Genomic DNA, 21868 nt, shown 5'->3' on the forward strand with positions numbered 1-21868 from the left:
GCTCCCAAGCTGGAAGTCTGGGTGGTGCTGAGACGGGGCAGCCGGGCCGTCCAGGGGAGGGTCCTGGGGTCACACCAGGGGAGCAGGTCAGGTCCACGCTGTCCTGGACACATGTGGCCTCTGTGCCTCTGGACCCTGGCCTGTAAAAGCAGCAGGTGGACGTGGCTCGTCGAGAGACTCACACTTGGTTCCTGCCCGTTGGGGGCTGGCCCGGGGACTTTGGTCCTGCCGGACGCCCGTTAACTGTCACTTGCGCGTCCTTCACTTGGGTTGGTTGGTTTCCTCGGGTCAGCTCCTGGTGGTAGTCCACACATCCACAAGTCGCATGGTGTCGCAGAGTAAATTATATGGCTTCATCTCTTCCTCCCGAATTATTTTTTCCACTGACACTCAGGAAGCCCCAGAGGGCTTGTGCCCACCCCGCAGCCGGGGCCTGGGTGTGCTGGGCACGCTGCCGCTCCCAGCTGCCACAGACGGGCCCGGTGGAAACCTCAGCAGAGGGCAGTAGGCGCCAAGCGAGGTGTTTTGGAAATTCCTTTCGTGAACACGAACCGTTCGAAGAACACACGGCTCCGTGCGCTCCCTGTATTTCATCCCTAATGAGGCAGATTAGCGGCTGTTGATTGACAGGAGACACCTGGAAGGCGGCAGGGGCGTCCACCTGGGGCACTTGGCTCAGCCGCCCTGAGCTCTGATTAATGAGCCCTGGTGGGTCTCTGGGCCCCAGCCCGTGAGACCACGTGCGCCTGAGCTCCAAGCTCGAGGCCATCAGCGGGAAATTCGTAGTCACACACCAAGAACTGTCGGTCCCTGAAACTCCTGTGAAGCCTCGGCCACCAGGGCCCTTCATCTTTCGGTAGCCCTGCCACAAGGCTCCGGGTGACTGTGGGATCGGCCAGACCCCCTGGCTGCGCGTCATTGATATGAAGTTCTTTGGTTGTCAGTGGTCTTCTCCACGAGCTTTAACCACGGATATGCAAATCTTATTTATTATTTGAAGTTTCACAATAAGTTAGATATCGAGATTAAAAAGAGACCAGTGTGGGGCTCTTGGCTCTGCGCCCCCTCATCAGAGGCTGGCCACTGATGAGCTGATTCATGATTCCTGCCTGGTGACAGCCCCACGCACCCCTCGTAGGCAGGAGCAATGCCCCAAGGTCATTCATATCGCCTGCTTGATGCTCTTTTTAACTGGGACTTCTGCCCCTGGGATGATGGAGACGTCCACAGTCCCGCTAGGTGTCCCCCCGGTACCTGCAGAGCCAGTATTCCTCCGTGACACGGGTGCTGTTTTCACTCTCCGAACGTCGCCTCCATCTTTAGAAACTGGCTGCGGCCGGCTGCGTGGCGTTGGCGCCGGTCAGAGGCAGCTGCGGCGGGGCCTGTTCTAGAAGTGTCTGTGCTTCCAGGTACGCCATGAAGTGCCTGGACAAGAAGCGGATCAAGATGAAGCAGGGGGAGACGCTGGCCCTGAACGAGCGGATCATGCTGTCCCTCGTCAGCACAGGGGTAAGTGTCCCTCGTTCCTCTTTGCTTTTGACGTCTGTCTGTCCGTCTCAGAGCAGGACAGCTTATGTCCTCTGCTGACCACAGGGTGGGACGAGTCCTGGGTGGTCTTCCTGAGTCTGGCAGTCGGGGGGGTGTAACAGCCTTCACCCCGCCCCCCGGGGCCTCCGACGTCCCCACCCCGCAGCTCATTCCCCCATTTCAGGTCTTGTTTACGTGCCAGGCTCAGTTTTAGCGCAGCACTTAGGGAAATGACCCCTTCCGGGTGTCGTCTTCATTTCCAAAGCGGCTTCCCGTTCTGACTGCTGTGTGTGGCCAGTGCTGTCACGGATCCAAACCTCGGCTTTGCCGGGGGTGGTGGTGAACACCGGCGATCCGGGCATCTCAGGAGGCTGAGGCAAGAGGACGGCAAGTTCAAGGCCAGCCTCGGCAACTTAGCGAGGCCCTGTCTTGAATTATTAAAAGAAGGGAGGGGGGCACAAAAAAGAAGAACAAAAGAAAGAAAAAGAGGCTGGGGAGGTGGCTCTGTGATTAAGCAACCCTGGGTTCAAATCTCAGTACCAAGATGAATAAATAAATAAACGAAACCTCGGTTTCGAGGCTGCAGTGTCCTCAGGGTGGGGCACTTGCCTGGCACGCTCAGGCCCTGGCTTCCATCGCCGGCTCTGCAGAAAACAACCCAGCACCCCCCACACACACCTTCAGCTTGTATTCGTGTGTGAAGAGACCACTGTGTCCACGACCTGCCCGGGACAGCCTGTCTGCGGCCCCCGCCAGCGGCTCCTGGCTGGGGGAGGGGAGTCGGGCCGGGGGCAGGCAGGCTCTTCCTGTGTAGCCCACCTGGGTTCGATGTTGGAACCCCACCCAGCCCGCAGGCTTCTGCTCAGGGACGCAGGCGGGGGCTTCTACACGTCGCCGGATCGTGCCCAGCCGACCTCACCAGAGGATTGGAAAGAATCCAATTTTAATGGCCCATCAAAGAATCCCTGTCCACTGGCGAGCCAGGGACCTGAGGCTGGGGGCGGGGGGGGGGGGAAGGGTTTCATTCCTTGGCCAGATGTCTCCTGACGCCCCGGCCAGCCCTGCTTTCCTGTCAGCGCGTGTCGCGGGTGAAGCGGTGTGCCTGTCACCTGTGTTGATCGAATCACGGTCTGTTCTCCCAGCCTCAGTTGTAAGTGCTTCTAGAAGGCCTGTGTGCTGTTGCAGCAAAGGAATAGCAAAATCCAGCTGAACGGTAGCAAAGGAGAAGCCCGTGGCTCAGAGGTTCCTAATGACAGGCTTCTGTTCTTCCAACCTGCGGCCTGAAGCCTCTCAAACAAGACTCCTCGGGCGTGCGCGAGCTAGGGAGCATGTCGGAGTGGCTGCCCGCGGTCTGCGCCCTGCTGGGCAGGCGGGCGCGGCCTGGCCTCCTGGGTGCTGTTGGCCTCATCTGTGGCCCCAGTGCCGCACGTGCACGCAGTTGCTGGAGTCCTTGGTAGTCATTGAAATACTGATTTTTAATGGGTTGTCTCAGAGCCTTGGATGTTTATTCTCAAGAAGGCCGCTGGAGAAGATGTTTTGATGTTTGGAGAAACGTGAGGACAGTTTTCATGTAGCGTTTTAATATTTATTATATTCAGATGAGGGGGAATCTGGTTAAGAAGTTGTTTGATTTCTCACTGGTGTGACCTTAAGGGAATAAATTTAAAAATGGGGTTATATTGGGCTGCTGCTTTGAACTAATTTAAAAGAATTATTTATATTTTTTTATTTAAATATTACACTCTATTCCTTTTTTTTTTAATTATTTTATAAAGATAAAATGTAACCTAAAGAGTTCAAGTAAAGTTATATAGGATTGTTTTTGTTTGTTTTTTCGGTTCCAGGGGTTGAACTCAGGGGCACTCACCTGCTGAGCCACCTCCCCAGCCCTGTTTTGTATTTTATTTAGAGACAGGGTCTCACTGAGTTGCTTTGGGCCTCGCTGTTGCTGAGGCTGGCTTTGAACTCGCGATCCTCCTTCCTCAGCCTCCCAAGCCTCGGGGATGACAGGCGTGTGCCACCGTGCCCAGCTTGTGTGATTGTTGTTTGGGGATCAGAGGCCGCTTTTGTGAACTTGTGGTAATGCTCAGCTCAAATACACCCCGGGGGGGGGGGGGCAGAGCTATCGGGTGCCGTGCCCCGTGTCCTGTGGTGGAGACTGAGCTGCACTGGCACCTGCTATTTGCACTTGTGTCTGACCCCCCTCTGCTCCCACCCTCCACCCACTAAGGAGGCAGTGGGACTCCCCGTTTCCAGCTGGCTTGTGCCGTGCTCACGTGGGAGAAAGGCAGGCACGCACGTTTGAGAACCAGGGAAAGCCTGCCTTCCCCGGGAGGACCGGCAGCGAGCTCACGGAGGGGCCGCGTGGGCGCCTGGAGGGCCTGGCGCTGCTGCTTGAGGCCGCTTTTCCCGCTTTGGCCTTGTACTGCCGCAGAGGGAGGCGAGGCCGGAGCTGTGGGAGACAGCGCCGGGGCTGGGAGGGAACTGGCCGGTGGAGGGGCAGCCTTCAGCCCCGCAGGAGGCTCTGTGAGGGGCAGGGGCGGTCGTGTTAGAGTTTGGCCACGTCTGGGCAGGTCCAGGCTGAGGCTGGTGAGGGGGCTGGAGGAGCTGGCGGGGGGGCTGGTAGGGAAGCTTCCTCCCAGGAACAGAGCCGAGAGGGGACTCTGGAGAGGGCTGCAGAGGGGCTCGCACCCTGGCTGGCTGCCAGGTGTCTCTGGGGCCTCGGGCAAGGCGTTTGCTTTTGGGGACCCTGGCTTCCTTGTCTTTAAAATCAAGGTGTCGGACCAGGTGGGTATTTTTGAGTCCTTCCTAGTCCAGAGGCCTCTGATTCCAGGTCTAAAATTCACACCCCATCTTAGTAACATCTTAAGGAGACTTGGACCTTCTGCCCTTGTCTCAGGGCCTGCATTGGAGGGACCCTACGCCACGAGATTCGGAAATCCCCCGGAAAGCCCGCGTGTCCCCCTGGTGACGTGGGTGCAGTTCCCAGTTCGAGCTGGGGAAGACCCTGGCTTTACCAAGCTCTGGGTCCACCCGCTTCCCTGCTCTGCAGGAGCAAGGGTACCTGGGGAATCCCTTCAGGCAGGAAGTTCGATGCCTGACGTAGAAGGGCAGCCATCTGCAGAAGGTCATGGGAAGGTCTGGAGGAGGACAGGTGGGCTCCGTGCAGGACAGGCCATAGATGACCCCAGGACTTCCAGCAGAGGGACAGCCCGACCTACAGTGGAATAAATCTTGAAACCAGAAGAGACAGACTCTAAGGGAAACCAAGGCCAACACCGAATGAAGTTCACAGTTCACCCTGGAGTGATTTTCTCTGCAACATTTATGGAAATTGAGTTCAAGTTCACGAGTCTTTAGTACACAGGAATGTGTCCACTCAAAATTGCTGAAATGCCCTTTACGTAGAGGTTTTCACAGTGCAAGTTTGGTTTACAGATTATTCCGTGGGAACTCGAACATGTCCTTGGGAATTTAATGATTTGCCGTCTCTGTTAAGAAAGTGGATATAAATAGTCTCTGCCATCTTGAAATTCAAATCACTTCAGTGGGGATCACACGCTGCGTGTAAAGAATCTGGACGGCTCCGCCGGAGCGCTGGTGGGCTTCCCCAAGGATAAGGGAGTGGGTCTCCAGCACCCAGGACAGGAGCGAGGTCACCAGTGTCCCAGAGGCCTCCTCGCTGCTCTGCCGGTCGCTGACCCCACGCCCACGCTCACCTGCCCTCCAGATTTCCAACGCTGTGACTTAGCTCTCCTGATGTCGTCTTACAAAAAAATGTGCCCCTCTTTGTGTGGGGCTCTCACTCAGAGTCAAGCATGAGACGAGTCTGTGTTACCCGCCAGGGGACTAGATGACAGAGACCGCGTGTGACCTGCTAAGCCTGCCACACGTCGTGTTGAGCCCTCTGCAGATGATGTTCGCCACCCTGCCCCACAGCGCTCTGCCGTAGGAAGATTCTTACGGTTCTGTGCTGAGACATGCTTGAGGTGTTTCCTGGTTTGGGCCGTATTTGAGCAGTGCCCTTACTAACTTCCTGGGCAGGGGTTTGGGTGCATCTACGTGCCGGGTGCTCCCGGTGTCTACCTTGGAGTGGGTCGGGGCGCTTGCAGGTGATGCTCAGCCTTGGCGAATCCCACCCAGGGGCTTGCTGAAGCGGCCGACCTATCGTACACTCCCAGCAGACGGGTCTCAATTGAAAAAAAGGGCTGGGGATGTGGCTCAGTAAAAGAAAAGTGAGAGAAGATGTGATCCGCGTGGTCGCGGTGGACGGGCCGAGGGAGGCTCCAGGTCCAGCTGGGCGGGGTGCACCTGCGTCTCCCCTGGGCCTTCCGCGGACCTCTCTTCTGAGGCTGCGCGGGGAGGGTCCAGCGGTAGACCGGCCCCGCCCTCCTCTCACCGCCCTGTTCTCCCCCAGGACTGCCCGTTCATCGTGTGCATGACCTACGCCTTCCACACCCCGGATAAGCTCTGCTTCATCCTGGACCTGATGAACGGTGAGCCCCCAAGCCCCAACCCCGCAGCCGCTGCCCAGACCCAGGCTGCCCTGCTTCCACCCTTTGGTTTTCAGCTAAAATCCATTTTACACCGTGGATCGTGATTTCCCTCCGGGCCTGCCAGTCTCTCCCCAGGAAGTTGGATTTTCTAGAAAATATTCTCATGAAACCTCGGTAGTGAAATTTGACTTTCTGGAATGCAGCTGGTCTGGGGCTTTAATTAGCTCAGTTCCTGGGTCTCAGGTCTTAGGAATGAAACGCCCCACAAGAATGCAGGCCCAAGGTAGGCGTGCGCCTGGACACCAGTTTTGCAGGGCCAGTGCTGAGCTCAGACGCATCTGCCTGCCTTCCGTATCCGCAGCACTGAGTCCCTCATCTAAACTATGAACCAGGACCCTGAGAACACCAAGGTCCCTTCAGCTGGAAAAGTCGCTTTCTAAGACTAGAAAGGGAGTAGGTGGCCTGGTGTCTATTCAAAGTGGTTTTAGTAACAAGAGCGGAGATGAGAAGGCTGTCTTTCAGATATCCAGAGGCCTGCTTCTGTTTTGAAGTTCACTCAAAGTTTTACTATATTTCTTTTTTTTTTCTTGTTTTTTTTTTTTTGGTACTAGGAGTTGAACCCAGAGGTGCTTAACCCCTGAGCCACATCCCCAGCCCTATTCTAAATATTTTATTTAGAGACAGGGTCTTGCTGAGTTGCTTAGAGCCTCCCTAGGTTGCTGAGGCTGGCCTTGAACTCACGATCCTCCTGCCTCAGCCTCCGGAGCTGCTGGGATGAGAGGCGGGCGCCACGGTGCCCAGCTAGTTTGACAGTATTCTGAGTGTTTGACTGAGGGCCAGATCTAGCCAAAAACACAAAGGAACGTCACAGACAGGATGACCAGCCCGCGATGCCGACACCACGGCACATGTCCCGCGTGATCCTGTGGAGCGGTTGCCTGTGCCCGCCAGGGGCCTTTGGGATCCTTCACGTCTTGATCTGTAGGGACCGAGCAGCAGTGTGGGGAGGGAAGACCCTTGTAAAAACCAGGGCCACGAAGGTAGACACACAGGAGCACTTATAAATGAATGGAGGCTTTTCCCTGTGGTTCATAGAAACACCCCTTACTGTTGGTGACACTGTCCCTTTAACAGGAGGCCACATGTGCATCTCCTTTTCCCAGCGTGGCATTAAGAGAAACTTCAGACCCACCACAGAGTCGAAGAACCTCACTAGGGACACTCAAATCCCCAGCACCTGGATTTTGCCTGTAAAAATGTTCCTGTATTTGCTTTGTCAATTATTCCTCCACGCTGGGTGTGGCGGCGCAGGCCTGTAATCCCAGTGACTCAAGAGGCTGAGGCCGGAGGATGGCAAGTTCGAGGCCAGCCTCAGCCACTTGGAGAGACCCTGCCCCCAAACGAAACGTAGCTCCGAGCTAGAGCACCCCGCATTCAAACCCCAGTACAAAAGCAAACACCAGCCTCTCGTGGGACCAGTTTTGATTTTCCTGTCTGTCTGTAGAGGGGATGGTCGCCGAGCCATCTTTGGATCTGCACATAGGTCGACTCAGTTACTGGACGGGATTTGGGTCATCAAGGAGGGTTAGCTGGTCCCGGCTGGGTGGCCTAGCTGGGAGCCGAGCTTCCAGCCCGCGGAGGCCCGTCCCGCCCTGCTGGTAGCTGGAGTTTTCTCTGAGTCGTCAGGCTCTCTACTGAGGTCAAAGGTCGGTGTGGAGACCAAGCTCTGACCTCTTTCTGCTGGGCAGTGACCGTTGGGGTGCCAGTGATTTTGCTGTGCTTGGAACGACCCTCAGTGATCGGGCTCCGCCTCTGATTCCAGGGGGCGACCTGCACTACCACCTCTCGCAGCACGGGGTGTTCTCTGAGCGGGAGACGCGCTTCTACGCCTGCGAGATCATCCTGGGGCTGGAGCACATGCACAGCTGCTGCGTCGTGTACCGGGACCTGAAGGTGAGCTCGGGCCGGCAGCGCGGGGGCCGCTCGCCTGTGCGCGGTCGGTCCTCCCAGACCACACTCTGCAGGGACGGAACCCCCGGCCAGCCCTGTGGTCACCGTAACCTCGGTGCCTGCTCCGGGGCCCCATGCAGCGTGACACCAAGAATCGAAAGCAGTTAGCTGGGCGCGCGGTGGCACGTGCCTGTCATCCCAGTGGCTCGGGAGGCCGGGGCAGGAGGGTCGCGAGTTCAAAGCCAGCCTCAGCAACCTAGCGAGGCCCTGAGCAACTCAGGAGACCCTGTCTCTAAACATAGTATTAAAAAGGGCTGGGGAGGTGGCTTAGGGATCAAGTGCCCCTGAGTTCAATCCCCAGTACCAAAAATTTAAAAAAATATATATATAATGTATGTATTTATGTGTATATATATACACATATATGGAGAGAGAGAGAGTGCACGATTAGTAATGAAAAGTAGGGTGGGCGGGTTTTGGAATCCTGCCCATTTTATAATTGATCGTAACTCAGTTGATTGGCCCCAGCCCCGTCAGAGCCACGGAAGCCCCAAGCCCAACGGCAGATCCTGCTCCTCTGAGCCGCACGGGCTGGTGCAGTAGCCCGCGACTCTCCCCGAGGCCGGCCTTCCCGCTGCGCCTTGCTTTGAGCTGGCCTTCAACACCCCGAGTCGGGGTTTAGATCCCTGAACTCTGTGTGACCACCAGGATCTCCGTGCTCGGCCCAGGCGTTGAAAACGAGGAGGCGACTGTGATTCCGGGTGTTCCCACCGCAGACCGCGGGCGAGGTCCCCGGCTCTGCAGGGAGCCGGGAGGGTGACGCTCGTGCAGGTGTGACGGCCAAGACAGGGGGAGGCCAGAGGGACGGTGGCACTGCAGACGTCTCATGCGGCGTCTAGACGTGGCGCTGATGACGGGTGAAGCCGACGGGCCTGCCCACCGGCCCGCGGGAGGAGAGGATGCCGGGAGGGAGGTTCGCTCTCCCTCCGGGTCCCTTCCTGAGGGCCCGCGGTGGCCGTTGCAATGTCCACGTCGCCCCCTCTCCTGAGGGAGCTGAGGCGGTGATCAGCTTCAAGCTGGCCTTCTGAAATCGTAAACACTGGCTCTTGTTTTTGAGCACGCCGTGTTTTTCACAAGACCCTTTGTGCATTTCCAAGCTTTCGTCAGGGTTAGAGGATTATGCCCTTAGCGTTCACGTGAGCATGAAGAAGAAAACCCATTTTACTGAATCAGAAATAATTAGACATTGGTCGGCTCGTGACATTTTATTTCTTTATGCAAGTTTCACAGAAGAATAAACTACATGCTGAAGGCCCATGAAGTGCCCTTGTAATGTATTCTAATTTAAATCTATAACCGGTTTCTAATCATCTTTATGCTGTATTTTTGTTTTCTAAGTTATTTAGGAGGCAGTGGTTTTATTTAATTTCTATCCAAACTTAAGTCACTCATGATTATTCATGCTTCAATTTTGTAATAGCCTGCCATTATTTTTATTTCAAGCAAAACAACAGTTGATCTCTGGCAGAAAAAATGTCATTATGAAGACCATAATTCAGTGCGTGTTAGGGAAGGGAGCTTTGTTTTCCATGATCAGCCTGGTCAAATCTAATCTTAATGGATACTTTTCTCAGGGTTGTGGGCAGAATCCTATTTGGCCATTTGGTAGGGCCCTTGGTTAATGGCGTGCAGATAAACAGAGATGACGTTTATGGGGCTTAGTGTGGCACCACGGAGCAGCTGGATTTCCTAGCTACGTCCTGGTGGGCTCCCTTCTGTTCGGTGCTACGTGGACTCATTTTCTGAGGTCCCGTGGCTCACGTAAGCCAGAAGTCCAGCAGCCCGGCTCCCCATTGCCCAGAGGCCCCGTCCCGCTGTCCCGCGGTTGCTGGGCGCTGCAGAACCGCAGTGGGGACCTTCGGGGTCACCTGCCGAGGGCCGTTTCCCAGGTAGCAGAACCCTCCCGCCCTCTGCCTGCGACGTCCTGCGGAGGTTAAGGTGGACGGTGCTGCCCTCAGGTCCCGCCCTGCTTTGATGTGATGATGTAAGCTGTCATTCGTGATGAGGAAAAACCGTGACAGCGGCCACACGGCGCAGGGTGTGCCTGCTTGCAGAGGTCGCCTGCGCCGGTGGCATCCTGGGGACTCCTGAAGCTCACGGTCTGTTTCTGTTCAGCCAGCAAATATCCTCTTGGATGAACACGGACACGTAAGGATATCGGATCTCGGCCTGGCCTGTGATTTTTCCAAAAAGAAGCCGCATGCAAGTGTGTAAGTAGCACACCGGCCGCTCCCTGGCCTTCCTCTGCTGCCACTCGCGGTTCTCTGGGACGCTGGCTTGGCCGCTGGTTCCCTGCTGCCCCTCACAAGCTCTGGTTTTCAACATGTGAGCGTGCGAGTCGGGGTGGGGGGCATCCGGTATTACAGGTTTGGGAGCAGAAACAGGAGAGGGTGGAGCTGGGCATGCTGGCCCATGCCCGTCATCCCAGGGGCTCAGGAGGCTGAGGCAGGAGGATCTCGAGTTCAAAGCCAGCCTCAGCAACAGCGAGGCCCTGAGCAACTCAGTGAGAGCCTGTCTCTAAATAAAAATACAAACCAGGGCTGGGGATGTGGCTCAGTGGTCGAGTGCCCCTGAGTTCAATCCCCAGTCGCCCCCCCATCCCCTCCCAAGGAAAGACTGGGTGGGCTTCCCGTCACCGTCTATGGGGAGCATGAATGGGCCCACAGTTTAATAGCCTGCTTGGGGATAGGTGGTTGGTTGGAAGGAGTCGGGCCTTCCAAAGGAGTTGTCTCATGCTACCTGTGACCCTAAGCCAGAGAGTGACCTCTTTGACCCTCAGTCTCTTCTTCTACAGAGGTGGTAGTAAATCCCTTTAAGTTGTTTGTCATAGGAGCTATGGAAGAGTCCATGTGCTAAGGGAGGTGCGGGCAGCTGCACAGAGCTCCCTCAGGCAGCGACAAGGCTAAGTCTCCCTTTTCATCTCCTTTCCTTCTTTTTCCAAAGGACTTTTTTGTTTTTTGTTTTTGGGTTTTTTTTTTTCCCCCTCTGAAAATAAATCAGGATTTCTTCTGAAATGAAAGAAGCTAAATGTCCACTTGCAATTAAAGCTTTTAATAAAGGTCACATTGCTATATCTGGACATTGCACCAATCCGCCTCGTGACCATATAGAGGGGCCTCAGCCCCTCTGCGGACACGGTGCCTGACCAGTGCACATGGGCCAGTCTGGTTCCCGGAACCCACTGATAGGACAGCAGCCTGCAAGCCGTCTCCCCCCGGGACTCCGTGGGGACCCCTGGAACAGGCGCTGGTTTTCATTTCCACGTCCTTGCTGTCCGTTCATCGGGGGACCTAGCGCGTGCGCTTTGCAGTGACGCAGATGAGTTTTGCTTTGTCTCTCTGCCTCTCACGTTTAGCCCCGAATCCTTTCTCGTCCCTCTTGGGTGAGCATTTGTGTCCGTGGTGAATGGCTTCAGGTGGCTCCGGCCCTCTCAGGTCATGCCCCCCGGGCAGGAAATCGGGCGCAGCCCCTTCTCCGTGTGAGCCGCAGTGAGTGGTTCTGAACGTCCTGCTTCGCGAGGGACGCCGTTGGGTCCAGCTTGCCCTTTAAAGCTGGGGTCCGTGTTGACAGTGAGCGGCTGCGTTTCTGTAAACACTTCTCTCCTTCCTCCGAGTCTGGGCCACCCTGATAAAAGTACCAGCATTTGCTGGCACTTGCCGTTATGAGGCCCGAGTGGCGGTTGTGTGAGCTTCTCCCAGGGAGTTCATCAGACATTTTTAAGAGCGTCATTTGAATTTTTAATGCCACAGCGATTTGGTATGCTAATTTCTTCAACTTACCGTAGTCATAACCAAATAGGAATCCAAGAGTTCATAAGAGCTAGTCTTGCAAAAGAATCCACTTTCAGACAGGAGGTGCGGTATTTCTGTACAGGGCGGAGTGGCTGTTTGCTGACGGTCCCATCAGCTCGCGGGGGGGCTGTTGTGCCGCCTTGGCGCACACCGGGCCTGGGTGGCATCTGCAGGGGTGGTCGAGGAGGCCGGCTTCCCGGCCGAACCGGCAAGCGCGAGGCCGCCACGTCCAAAGCCCCGCGTGAGCGACACTGCTCGCTGCCCCCACGCAGGAGCGGCCCGTGACTTGGGGCGGAGGCCTCAGGGCCAGCAGGCCGGTCAGCGTCTCCTGCATCTAGTGTGACCTTGTTCTTCTGTAAGGAGAGGATGGTGACAATAGCCTCCTGTGTCCTTGTGAGGACCAGCCCACTAAGTGATCCCACAAGCGTCTGTTCCACGTTTGCTGGGTGCCCGCTGCTGGCGACGTGGCGGGGACAGACCCACTCCCTGTCCTGGAACCTGCAGCCCACGGGACGTGTCCAGGAAGTGGTGGGTGGGAAGAGGCGGTTTGGCCAGGTCGCGCCGTGTCTGCACGCGGCACGCTGGCATCGTGATCCGCTCCCGTCCGAAGCTCGCTGCGTGGTGGCAGCTCTAGGGTGCCAAGAGATCTCTCTGGGCTGGGCGGAAGAGCTGGCCAGCGCTCCACCCTGAGCCCGGCTCCTCAGGTCCATTCAAGGCTGCAGAGGTGGCCCTCGGGCTCCACCTGGTAGCGCTCTACATACAAAGCAGCACCGTGGTCGAGCCTCCTGGTCCGAGTTTAGACTCGGGCTGTTCAGTGACCGAATCAAAGATTATTCCAAACTCACGTCAAGCTGAGGAGTAGCCGTGAAAACGTCGAAGAAAACAGGTGTCGGCGACCCACCTGAGGACCAGCTTATTTTACCGAGGGACACGCAGCGTTCAAGGTCAAGTGCTCGTCCAGTGTGAACTGCAGTGGGGTCCTTAGCAGATCGCAGCGGTCACGTTGGCTGCCCGTGGGAACCAGAACAGCAGGGGGCAGGAGCTCTGCTGGTTCATCCCGGGAGGCGTCTTTCCATTCCAGAATCGAGAGTGGTTCCTGAGGATCACGGGTGAAAGGTCACCAAGAGGGCTTTCCAGGCAGTGCCGAATTCGGCCTCCCAGAAATCGGCCTGGACGCCTGGCGGGGCTCTCTGAGCCCAGCGTACCTCGGGGCCCTGCACTGCCGCCCTCCGGCCGGCTGGACCTGCCCCCAGGACAGCAGCAGCCTCGTCCCCTCTTCACGAGACGCTTTCAAAGTGCTCCTCTCAGGCAGGGGCTCCTGGACCCAGGTGTCCGGGGCTGTGGTGGGCCAGGTGGCTTTCTGAGCAGAGGTGAACTTAGAGTGATTGTACCCAGGTGGGAGTGGAGGGCGGCCCCGCAGGCACCGGGCCCTCCCACGTGCCAGAGCTGTTCTTGGCCCGCTCCGTCTGCAGTCCCCTCGGCACCTGGGAGGGAGGTGTCACCTCCTCACCCCTTTTACCGATGAGGGGAATCGGTGAGGTGCGAGGGGTGCAGGGCGTGCAATAGGGGCGTTTCTGAGGCCCTTTCGGGCTGCGCCTTGGAGAAGGTCCCCGGGAGCCCCTTGCTCCTCAGGAAGCAGCGCCTGCTCAGCCCCTGGCGGAGGCAGGGAGGCTGGGGGGCGGCAGGGAGGCCGGGAGGGAGCAGAAGGCTTTACAGTCGCACCCCAGGGCCTAGGTGACCGGGCTGGGCCCAGGCCTTTTCCCAGCTGCCCGCTGACCATCTTCCTGTCTCTTTGTGCCCAAGACCTCTGACCTTCAGCAGCTTACAGCGCCCCCCGCCCCCACCCTGTGCCTCATCCACCTAGGAACTTGGGGGCCGTGCTCCCCTTTCCTCCCCGCCCCGCCCCCTGCAGGCCTGCACCTCTGACCTGAGCTCTAGCCAGGGCAGGAGGAGGGACCAGCTGAGACCGCGACTTCACCCCTGGGCCCTGGGGCTCCGCGTCCATACTCACTGTACCTGCGAACTGGTTTCTACGACTTCACTAGCTAATGAGGGCGGAGGCGAGGAGGTGGGCCTCCCGCGGAGGCTGTGGGCGTGGCCTGGACTGCGGAGGCCCGCCCTGCGCACAGCGGCGCCCCTGTGCACCCTGGAGCCTGATCTGTGACCGCTCTGCCCTCTCCTCCAGGGGCACCCACGGCTACATGGCCCCCGAGGTGCTGCAGAAGGGGACGGCCTACGACAGCAGCGCCGACTGGTTCTCACTGGGCTGCATGCTCTTCAAGCTCCTGAGAGGGTGAGTGGACTGCCCGACGGCCACCCGCCAGGGACCCAGAAGGCTGGGGTGGGGGTGGGGGGGCGGGATTGCCCGGGGTGCCAGGGCCCCGAGTCCGACACCCAGCACCACAGGAAGGACACCCCGAGTTGGGAAGCGAGGAGGCCCTGGTGTTACCTCAAGTCCAGGGTGGCCTCATTCGGGAAGGTGACGCGGGGCTCTTCCTCCCTGGAAGCCTGGGAGCTCACGGGTCAGAGGCCCCGCGGGAACCACGCTACTTTTAAACCTAAAAGTTTCCATTGAGATGTTTCCATTGACCATTCGTGTTCTGGGGTTTCGAAGACTCGTGTCGAAGTGTAGATGATCAAAGGAGGTGGGCGAATGTTTCCCACGTAAATCCATCACTCCCTGTTCTCTTGAGAGCGTAACTAACGCGTTTTGAATTTTTTAAAGTTAATATTATACTCGGCTCCTGTTCCAAACTACCGAAGATGATAGAGTGGAGAAGATTGGGGAAGGGCAGTGGTCACAAAAGATGTCCTTCTGTGGAACGCCTAACGGCGAGGTGAAGTTCCCATGAGTCTAGAGACGTGTCTGCCAACCTCCGTGGAGAGTTCGCTTCTGTTTTATTTTCTGGCCACACTGGGGATTGAACCCGGGCATCTGGTGGCTCAGTCGGTGCTCTGCCCTGAGCCACACCCAGCCCTGGAGCTCCGTCGCGACAGCTTTCTGGTGTTCTTCACCCGCAGACGCAGAAGGCACTTGGCCGTCCCCTCGACAGGACCCCCCCCTGCCGCCTGTCCTGCACAGCCCTGCAGCGGGCTGGCGTGTCCATCGCAGCCTCGGCGAGCACCCCGGCCTCTTGCCCCGGGAGCACATTCGGAGGAGACGCCCACCTTCCCCAGACCAGCCTCGGGGCCCCTCGCTGTGTCCTCAGGACTCAGATAGTCCAGGGCGCGCCGCCCGCCGAGTCCCCGGGGATCCACAATCGTATTACTGCTTAGCCAGCTGGGTCTGTTGTTCGTAATTGAATCACCGTGTTTGCAGAGGCTGGTTGGGCTTTAATTCCTCTCGTCAGACAAGCTGACCTGATTAGAGAGTTTATGCCAAGCAAACCAGAGAAGGCCAGGCCCAGGGGACAGCCCGTCTCCCAGGGGAGCTGCCGCGGGGTGGTGGCAATGCCAGTCTTTGTTTTGATCCCTGCTGGGGACAGGATGGAGACCCAGAATCCGCGTGGACCGAGTTTGAGGCTGACGGGAAACCGAGGCAGATCAGCCGTGGGAGGAGACGGCCACCAGTCAGGCCCAGCAGAGATGTCCACGAGGCCTCCACTTGGCTGGCTTCGTGGCCCTTTCTGTAAATGCGCCGGGGTGTGCAGGCTGGGAGGCCGCTCTCGCCCTGCACTGCACTCTTGGGCACTGGACTGTCCGGTTGCATGGACGCCACGGTGTGGCTGTGGCCGATAAAGCCAGGCCCGTCTTCCTTGGCCGCACCTCAGCTTGGCTGCACGGGGATTCTCGTTCTCTTAGTGAAGTCTCGGTCGCGCTAGGCGGGAGCCATCTGCCAGCGCGGCTCCTGTCGGGGGTCTCGGCTGACGCCACGTCCGAGGGTGGTCAGAGGGTGGGAAGGAGGAGGATGGTGGAAGGGGTGGGGACGGTGGCTTCCACGCAAAGGCTGGAAGGGGCGGCCCTGCAGCCAGGGGGCCGGAAGGAGTGGCGCCCCCTGTTGGGAGCCTACGGAACTGCAGGGGCAGGAAATTCAAGACTGGTACAAGAATGTCCGTTCCAGGCCTGAGCTGCCCGCCAGGGGAGAGTCCTGCTTACACATGGCTCCCTGTCACTGTCTGGTGACCATTCATTGAGCCCCAGAGAGAAAGCCCTTCCAGTTTAGGATGGACAGGGCGAGGCACGTGTCCCCGTAATACCTGTGATTCATGCCATTCTTTCTATGATCTGTGCAAAAGTCCTTCGCAGAAACCTGCAGCACTCAAAGCAAAGCGTGGCCAGTGCGTCCTGGCTCCGGTGGTCTGAGTGAGGGTCGATGCATCTTTTAAAAAGGTGTTTTTAGTTGTCGATGGGCCTTTATTTAGTTAACTAATTTAGATGTGCTGAGAATCGGACCCAGGGGCTCACACGAGCTGGGTCAGTGCTCCACCCCTGTGGCAGTGGGGGGTGGGGAGGCAGGAGGCCCCTGGGCACAGGGCGAGGAGCGCAGAGCAGGCGTCCCGGCTCAGCAGGGCGGCGGCCTCAAGTGGGGCCATGTGGGGGGTGGTGTGTGAGTGGGCCTTGCAGGGTGGACGGGATCGGAGCCCCGTCAGGGGCGGGGTGATGGAGGGTCCACGTTGGGGACGGGAGCAGCAGGCTGCTGTCCTCCAGCGGTGCCCGGCCTGGTGGGTCCCTGGCAGAGTGAGAAGACCAGGTTAGGACCTGTTGGCCTCTGATGCCATGCTGGGCGTGTGGCCTAGGTCCCCGCAGCCCCCAACCCTGAAGACCCTGAGCAGGAGTCACTGGGCAGGAGGCTTTGGGCAGGCGGGCCTGGCCCCCACGGGGAGAGGGCGCTTTGCCTGACGAGTGCCCAGCACGGCGCTGGGAGCACAGTGGCATTGCCACCAAATCCAGCAGCTGGGTGCCTCGGAGGCCCAGAGCGAGCCCAGGGTCCTGAGGCCTTCCAGGAGCAAACCCGTGATGGGGTCCTCAGGAGGCAGGACCGCGCACGGGGGCCTTCATCCCCTGAGCCGCAAACCAGCGCGGCAGCCACATGTGGGGACCTCAGGGTCGCCCCTGGGTGTCCCGTGTTCCCATGCTGTGGAGAAGGCAGCCCGTGCAGCTGCAGAAACAGTGCAGCCGGACCCCGAGGGGCAGAGCACTGGCTTGGGGGCCTCCGGGGACCTGGCTGAGGGTGGCCTGTCCCCTCAGCACCCTGGTACCTTGAGGAACAGCCGCTGTCGACCTGGAGATGTGTGGAGACACACCTGGAGACACACCTGGAGACACACCTGGAGACACATGGAGACATGACTGGAGACACCTGGAGACACATGGAGACATGCCTGGAGACACACGGAGACACACCTGGAGACACACCTGGTGACACCTAGAGACACACCTGGAGACACCTGGAGACACATGGAGACACACCTGGAGACATACCTGGAGACACACGGAGACACACCTGGAGACACACCTGGAGACACATGGAGACATGCCTGGAGACACACCTGGAGACACATGGAGACACACATGGAGACACACCTGGAGACACACCTGGAGACATGCCTGAGACTCCTGGGGTCACCTGGGGACACATGCACAGCACAGTGCCCTCCCACAGAGCCTTCCAGCCTCAAACCCCGACGGCTGAGATTCAGAGATGCTGCTCTAGAGCCGGCGCCCGCCCCCTCCTCCCACCCTGGCAGCGAGCGCTCCCTCCCGGGCAGTCTTTTCCACCTCAGTTCCTGAGCCTCAGCCCTTCCACCCTGGCTGGCGTGTCCCTGGCTTCTCCCCTGACTCTGCGCCCTGCTCTGCTGCCTGGTGCTCAGAGGCCTGCCCCGGGTGGAGGGGAAGGCCCTGCGGGAGTCAGGGGCCGGGCGCGGCTGTGTCCTGGGGCACCAGTGCTGCGGGCGTTGGTCCACAGGCTGCGTCTTCAGACGGCGACCTCTACGCGTGTCTCAAACACTGCCCACAGGTACTTCGGGTCATCTGCGCATGAAAACCTGTCTGCATTGCACCTCTGCGAGATTGCCAGCCGATCCTTGAGACGACTGTCAACTCAGCGGCTCGAGCTTGTCACCATTGACTGTCCATCCCTGGGGGGTCAGACCTGGCAGAGCCTGGGAGGTGACCTGGGGCGAGGTGAGCACTGCCTGGGGTTGTCTCGTCCGTGTACAGAAAGAAAGGGACGGTCCTACCTACTGACCGCTCTCGGCTGAGACTCAAGAGGCACATTCAAGTGACTCGCGATCATTTCGAATGGCCACTGCAGCTGGGGCTGGACGTCCTGCGCACCGTCCATTGTGCCACAGAGCCAGTTTCCAGCGTGCAGTCTTCTGAATTCTGCAGTCAGGTTTTGCCGTGAGCGCTTTCTTGTCTTGCCTGGAACCCACCCTTGTCAGTGCGTGCTTGGAGCTCACCTGCCGGCTGCTTCCTCCATATTCCTCTCTCTGGAGTCACTTCCCAGCTAGTGCGGGGAACACCTTCCGCTCCCCACGCCCACCATGCTGAGGGCTGCCACTGATCGCCGCGCCCGTGGGTCCAGTCCCACGCGGCCCCCATGCTACCGGGACATGGCGCGCAGTGCTGGAGAGCTTGGCGCTGCGTCGGGAGCTGTTGACAGGCCTGCGCTGTCTCCTATTTAAAGCGCCTGCATCAGGGAGCAGCTGGGACCGCTCGGGATCTGGGACCACGTGCCCCACTCAGAGTGGAGATCATGACTGTTGTAGGTTTTCTTTAACATTTTCCAAAATAGAAGCCAAATCTTTAGCTTTGTTCACAAAGAATAATCAAGAATGCGTTGGAAGCAGATGTGCATCAGGATTCTGACTCGAACGTCCGACTCCCTCACCACACGGGCGCGGCTTGAATAGCTGAGAAGCTGCCCGATGGTTCCTCACTGAGTCGGACGGGCGTCGCTCTATTTATAAGTGGGCTCTGGAGTGCCAGCCGCGTGCTGGCCGTCCCCTCACGCGCCTCTCTGTGGTCTCGTGAACGGCTTTTAAATTTAGCACAGAGGCTGTGCCGGAACACAGCGGGCCTCTGCGAGGTCAGAGCTCAGCCCTTTCCTTCCGGCCTCGGATGCAGGCAGGGCGTGAGGGTCAAGTGCAGGCGGGGAGGCCGGCTTGGCTTTGCCGTTTTGTGCTGCTCTACCGGGTTGCCACAGCTGCACGGTGACAGAGAGAGACGTTCACCTCTCACTGTTGTGGAGGCTGAGAGGGAAGTTGGAGAGCACTGCGTGCGCGTCTGGAGAGAGCCAGCCTGCCGCCGCCTCACGGGTGGAGGGCCCGAGAGGCCCGGGAGCAGAGAGCGCAGGGGCAGCCGGCGCCACACCCGAGACAAGGACGGGGGCGCGGGTCACAGTGGCCGTCAGCGCCCCTGCGCGTGGGAGGCGGCGTCCCCACCTTGGCAGGGGTCCTTCGGCTTTGCAGTGCGAGCCAGCTGAGCCCAGGAGAGCTCTGCCCGGAACCCCTTCTTGCAGGCCGGGGAGCTCTGAATCAGGAGCAGCCAGAGCAGGACCCACGACGTCCTCAGAAGGCGGGATGCCCTTGTATGCCCTCTCTCGGGAACTCCCGCCGGGTTAGCGTTTTTATGGATTTATGCAAAAGAAAATGACGGAGGTGTGATTTAAAAAAATTAATGTCTTCTAAATAAGAGATGGGTCGTATTTTATTTTTACAGCCGACTGCTTTTTCACGCAGCAGCCGCGTCTTTTCCCCCGTGGGAACGAGGGGAAATAACCATCGCCCGTCCAGATCTATTTTAAACAGGCCTGCTCGCTCCCACCCTGCCTTGTTTTGATTCTGTTTTTCAAATTAAGTGGTGGGCGCAGCTGTGTGTTCACTGCGTGCCGAGGAACGACAGTCATCATGGAGCCCTCCGTGCCCAGGGAGAAAATCAAAGCATCCTCCAGGCGGGAGGCTCTGCCCCGTGCCAGTCTCTCCAGGGGGCGGTTCACGGTGTGACCTCAGTGTCACTGCTAGGAAGTGGCAGCATGAAGACAGTGGAATTTGTGTTTTTTCTAGAAGCCCCTTGATCGATGTGCTCAACACGCGGATCCTTTGCATGAAGTCAGTGGTAAAATGCCCCACCTCCATCATGTCCTGCGTGCCTGATGGATGATTTATGCATAAGTCACCCTGCAGGCCTGTGTTGCCACAAGGGAGCTCCATCCCATACGTCCCTTCTGTTATTTTCAAAGAGATAAATGGGCTCTGTGGGGGCAGCTTGCGTGTTCAGGAGCGTCGCCTAGTGACAAGCTTCTCCGGAGTCTTGAACACGTGGCGGGGTGAGAAGAGCCTGCCACACGGTCTTCCAAGTGTCACTCCTCTGTGAACAGGCCCAGGGCCCTGTCTTGGGGGCTGGCTGCCCTCGGCCACCCCTCTGGCTGCTCGGGGATCTTCGCCTCAGTTTCCTTCTCCCTCCTGTGGAGTCCCCATCTTCCAGTTGAAGGACTGGGTGCTGCGGGTTTGTATCTGGCTGCCAGACGGTGAGCAGGGAGTCACAGCTGGACCTGGCTCCTGCGACCGAGGTCTGGTCTCTGCAGGACTGGACACCAGCACCCAGAGCCGCCAGCCCCTGGGGTGCATGATGGTCCACAGCCATCGTCACAGAGGAAGGGACCGCTGCCCGTTGCTGGCTTCCAGGGAGAAGCACTCCACCCAGATCACGCTGTTGGACTGCAGTTCCTGGGGTGGTTTTCGGGCCAGCGTCCATTCAGCTGAAAAGATTGCAGGGAAGTCGTGGTCATCTCAAGCACTTGAGCGTCAGACGTGGGCAGGTGCCTTTCATTTCATGATGGCTTGCTGGTGGCTTATTTTCCCCCCGAGTGTTTTCACTAGAACTTGCCCTGCAGAGAGAATCAGGCAGGTGAGGCGGGGTGGACATCCTGCTCATTCAGGACCTAATGCATTTGGTCACCATGTTTTTGTTATTATTTTCTGGAAATGATGCCCACGATTTTTGCATTTCTGCAGTTTTTAATGAGCAGTAGCAGGACATTTGTACTTTCACCAAATGTTAGTCGATATGTGCGCTCCTACCTGGTGACATATTTTAATAGACGTGTTCTTTATCTCCACAGTCACAGCCCTTTCAGACAACATAAAACCAAAGATAAGCATGAAATAGACCGGATGACTCTCACCATGGTAAGCATGAGATAGACCAGATGACTCTTGCCATGGTAAACATGAGGTAGACCAGATGCACCCACCATGGTAAGCATGAGATAGACCAGATGCACCCACCGTGGTAAGCGTGAGATAGACCAGATGCACCCACCATGGTGAGCATGAGGTAGACCAGATGCACCCACCGTGGTAAGCGTGAGATAGACCAGATGCACCCACCATGGTGAGCATGAGGTAGACCAGATGCACCCACCGTGGTAAGCGTGAGATAGACCAGATGCACCCACCATGGTGAGCATGAGGTAGACCAGATGCACCCACCGTGGTAAGCGTGAGATAGACCAGATGCACCCACCATGGTAAGCATGAGATAGACCAGATGCACCCACCGTGGTAAGCGTGAGATAGACCAGATGCACCCACCATGGTGAGCATGAGGTAGACCAGATGCACCCACCATGGTAAGTGTGAGGTAGACCAGATAACTCTTGCCATGGTAAGCGTGAGGTAGACCAGATGCACCCACCATGGTGAGCGTGAGGTAGACCAGATGCACCCACCATGGTAAGCGTGAGGTAGACCAGATAACTCTTGCCATGGTAAGCGTGAGGTAGACCAGATGCACCCACCATGGTGAGCATGAGGTAGACCAGATGACTCTCGCCATGGTAAGCGTGAGGTAGACCAGATGCACCCACCATGGTGAGCGTGAGGTAGACCAGATGCACCCACCATGGTGAGCATGAGGTAGACCAGATGACTCTCACCATGGTAAGCATGAGATAGACCAGATACACCCACCATGGTGAGCGTGAGGTAGACCAGATGCTCTCACCACGGTAAGCATGAGATAGACCAGATGCACCCACCATGGTAAGCGTGAGATAGACCAGATGCTCCCCCCATGGTGAGGGGATTGAAGATTCTGTTC

The 21868-nt window shown here is 58.0% G+C and overlaps 1 protein-coding gene across 2 annotated transcripts in view; it reads left to right on the forward strand.

Annotated features, from left to right (window-relative positions):
* The window catches only part of Grk3 (G protein-coupled receptor kinase 3), a 112711-nt gene that overhangs the window by 72957 nt on the left and 17886 nt on the right, over window positions 1–21868 (forward strand). For both annotated transcript variants that reach the window (XM_047561223.1, XM_047561224.1), the window contains 6 exons: window positions 1410–1509; window positions 5945–6023; window positions 7846–7976; window positions 10149–10243; window positions 14010–14117; window positions 20889–20955. In XM_047561223.1, the coding sequence (XP_047417179.1) occupies window positions 1410–1509; window positions 5945–6023; window positions 7846–7976; window positions 10149–10243; window positions 14010–14117; window positions 20889–20955 (580 nt within the window). The remainder of the gene's footprint in view (window positions 1–1409; window positions 1510–5944; window positions 6024–7845; window positions 7977–10148; window positions 10244–14009; window positions 14118–20888; window positions 20956–21868) is intronic.

The sequence above is a fragment of the Sciurus carolinensis genome, chromosome 8 (genome assembly GCF_902686445.1).
Source record: "Sciurus carolinensis chromosome 8, mSciCar1.2, whole genome shotgun sequence".
In the NCBI taxonomy this organism is placed as follows: domain Eukaryota; kingdom Metazoa; phylum Chordata; class Mammalia; order Rodentia; family Sciuridae; genus Sciurus; species Sciurus carolinensis.